Below are 3,637 nucleotides of genomic sequence, written 5' to 3' on the forward strand. Positions count from 1 at the left end.
TTTATAGATAAATAGAGCAGTTGCTTTCATGATTATAACTGTCCTGAATGGATTGTCTCCTTACAACATTCAATCTGTTTATGAGTATTTACTTTACATTAGCCCAGGGACCCTGCACGGCAGGAGTTTGCTTCTATTCCCCTGGGTGTCGGTGTCTCAAGTCTTACATCTGCTCTGTGATTGATGGAGCCTTGAATCCACGTTATTACTCTCTCACAAGCAGAAATCAAACAGGCTATTAACTACATTACTTCAAAGAACTGTTTCAGTGCAATCTCCTTATCTTAATTGAAAGTTTCTTTGTATGGATATTTGCTACACAGATAATTTACAGGTGCCTATCAAGCATCATACTAAAGAGGTAAAATAAAAGGGGGCTTTTGGGTGAGTTGTTTTTTGTGGTAAACACACACACCATGGTGATCTATGATTTTAAAAGCCATTCACAGTATTGGACCCGAGGTTTGATTTATTACATTTTATTATGTTCGTGGGGATGGTGGTGATGGTGCTGCAAAAAGAGAGGGGAGACACCCCTGTGATTCAATTTTGAAATTTACCATTCATCTGATTGCAAGACTGCGGATTTCAAACATATTCAGACCTAGATCCCTGCAATTGTTAACATCACAGAAACCTTATCGGGAGTTTGCGAGAAGAGAGATTACGCAGCATGCAGCCTAGTTCAGCGCCTACCTTGAGCAGGCATAGAAGCAGGGTTTCTAATTAGATAAAGTCCCTGACAGATGCTTAAAGACTAATAGCACCACAAACAGTAGAAGTTGCTTAGATGCTGTAAAGAGCTGTGTATTTTTTGAGAGATTCAATATACAATTGAGGGATCCCCTCAGGCATTCTGTGGAGGTTTCCTGCACAAATGCTGCTGCATTGGTCATACAGGAAACTGACTCAGAGTCGATCTTATATATGATCTTGTCAAAATACTGCAACTCAAGTTTTTTAATATAGGATTACTTGAACTGAATATATGTATTTATGCTAACACGACAGACTAACTGAAGCCTTAGGCATCTCTCATGTACTTAAAAAAATATGTAAAATGCCCCTCAGTCAAGTCCATTCATATGTTAAAAAAATGGACAAAATGGGTTATTCTAATCAAATGTCTGCAGTATGCATCATGAAGTTAAAAAGAGAGAGAGCAGAGCGGGAGAGCTGTAATTTCTCTTTATAACCCATGTTTATAAAATAGAAAGATCAGATGAAATTTCAAGGAAGATAATTAAAGAGTGATGTGCAAGTCATAATTTGGCTAATGGAAAAGCTGGGAGACTGTGAATTGTTATATTGTCCTCCTTCATGATGCAGAGTTGTGATATTACTTTAAATTATTAAAATAGTTTTCGACATCTTTCAGAATACCGGCTGTTTGGCAGGGGCTTTTATTACTTATTGTAATTGGAGGATCTGCCATTTTCTTCCGTTTATCTCTGTGTGTATAGGAACGAGATAGAGCTTGCCTTTTATTACTTCCCCATGTTCTGAATCAAAAATGTGGTTTAGATAATGTTAAGTGCCCTAATTCTTACTGCAGCGGACGCAGACGTTATGAAAAGGCATAAAAATACACACAGAGGGTCTTTCCACCTCAAGTCAACTGAATATTTGTGCTCTGCCGGGTGCATTAACTTCAGCCATGTGAATATAATTTTCATTAAAGTAATCCTGTTTCAACTAGATGCTGTGACTAGAGGTGAAACGTTGCGAAAGCGTTAAAAATAGCTTACTAGTAATTTCAACATCCTGTAATTTTATCACAGATCAAGTTTCAACTGTCATACTATACAGACCTTATTCCCCATATAGTACATGTTTACTTTTTTAGCACGCCAGACCCACTTTGGAAAGATGGGTGCCAATATAATAAAATCATCGGGGGTGGGGGGTGCCGGGAGGAGTGGGAGGAGAGCGGGGGAGCGGGTGGGGGAGCGCGGGGGAAGCGAGTACACCATTTTACATCAACACTGCGAAAATGCAATCTAGCCTGGCGGAGGACCGGCAGCTGGGTCGGAGCGAGCGAGCGAGGGCTTTGCAGTCTCTGCCTGTTCCTTGTTCTGTCGCTCTTAAGTTTCTCTGTGTTTGCATAATAGCTGTGCATGCAAACCTCGCAATTCTCCAGGGCTCCAGAACAATAAATATACACATTTAAAGCCTTTATTGTCTTACGGTTCATGCCCCCGGTTTTCAACAGCTTAATTTCTGGTGGTATTTAACTAGTTGGCAAATGGATTTTTTTTTTCAGTTTCAAACTATTATTGAGGAAGCTCCCCCTCCCTCTTTTGGCGGGGGAGGGAGTGGGGGTGGGGTAGGAGTCGGTATATTATTCCTGTAGCGCTGGGTTATATAAACACATTATCATTTGAGAGCGCCCTTGGCGTCCATCAGCATTGTAAACACGTACTAGTGTATATACTTCAAAATTAAAGAATGCACATGCAGAACCGGGAGCCTGAATTCATATTCCGAGCAGACTCGCTGCTCGCATTTATTGATTTATCATGCATCGTTTATTGTTCCAGTCCCTAAATGCAGTCTCTGTCCGTTCAATATTGTTGGCAAAATCCTGAGATGCGTGTGCATTGCTCACTTGTCTTTCTGGTCTTTTTATTTATTTATTTTATGCTGAGTTTTTTTTTTTTTTGCGAAGCGAACAAATGCATTAATATTTATATGTTTATATAATCGATAACCCACTTTCCCCTTCCATGTAAATAGGCATCAAAAGATAATTTAACAGATTAGTTCTCGAAAACATGGCAGTGAGGAAGCGTAATTTAACTATCAAACAAATCTACATGTCTAATAACAGCAAATCTGCTAAGGAGCATTAGAAAGAGGAGCAGCGCCCCGGAATCTCTGCAGGAAATGTTCTTTATATTAGACATATACAAGCAGGTCCTGTCAGATGCACGGCGGAGCTCGTCAACTCTCGTCTCCTCCAAAAATCTCATCAGCCGACACCCATAGGCAAGGGAGATGGGGCAGAGGGAGATCGCATCTTCACACAGTTTTGGGGTGGATTTTATTTTTACAGACCTTCCTATATGTTTTTTGCCTTGATCCATCCGCTTCCCGCCGAGATCGGACGGAGCCTTTCTCCCGGTTATGAATTTGATCAACCTACATTGGGAGAGAATCCTACACAGTTCTGACAGGAGCTTAAAATTGAGTCGTCAGAGAAATATTAGGACATATTTTCAATCATTTTGGTGCCGAAGGGGAGGCAAGAACTCAGTTTTATATTGAGACATTACGCCGGCTGAAGACAGAGAATGTTTTTCCCTGCCAGGACCTGATGCAATCCATTCAAGCCAACAAGTTTGGAGAGAATGTTGAGTTCAATCAATTCAGAACGTCGAGATGGAGCCCAACTCACTCCAGGTATTTCGCTCTCCTCCGCTCCTCCGATCCCGGCACCCCCCGGAACCCCCCAGCCCCCCAGCTCACCCACACCTCTACACCCACCCACACCCCCCACAAACTTTTCACCAAACTTTTACCCTCTGCATCCCCCCAAATCATTTTTATTGTTTAAAAAAATCCCTGCACTGATCATACATACATAATGTAATTTTACCGCCTCCGATGGAGAAGTAGGGAGAGGTGGCGGGGGGTG

At 41.5% G+C, this 3,637-nt stretch overlaps 1 protein-coding gene across 1 annotated transcript in view; it reads left to right on the forward strand.

Annotated features, from left to right (window-relative positions):
- Positions 1-2,901: 2,901 nt before the first annotated feature.
- ARID5B (AT-rich interaction domain 5B) overlaps positions 2,902-3,637 on the forward strand; it is a 178,292-nt gene continuing 177,556 nt past the window's right edge. The window contains exon 1 of the mRNA XM_006759374.2: positions 2,902-3,402. Within this exon, the coding sequence (XP_006759437.1) occupies positions 3,382-3,402 (21 nt within the window). The 5' untranslated portion in view covers positions 2,902-3,381. The remainder of the gene's footprint in view (positions 3,403-3,637) is intronic.

Source organism: Myotis davidii, unplaced genomic scaffold (assembly GCF_000327345.1).
Source record: "Myotis davidii unplaced genomic scaffold, ASM32734v1 scaffold655, whole genome shotgun sequence".
Classification (NCBI taxonomy): domain Eukaryota; kingdom Metazoa; phylum Chordata; class Mammalia; order Chiroptera; family Vespertilionidae; genus Myotis; species Myotis davidii.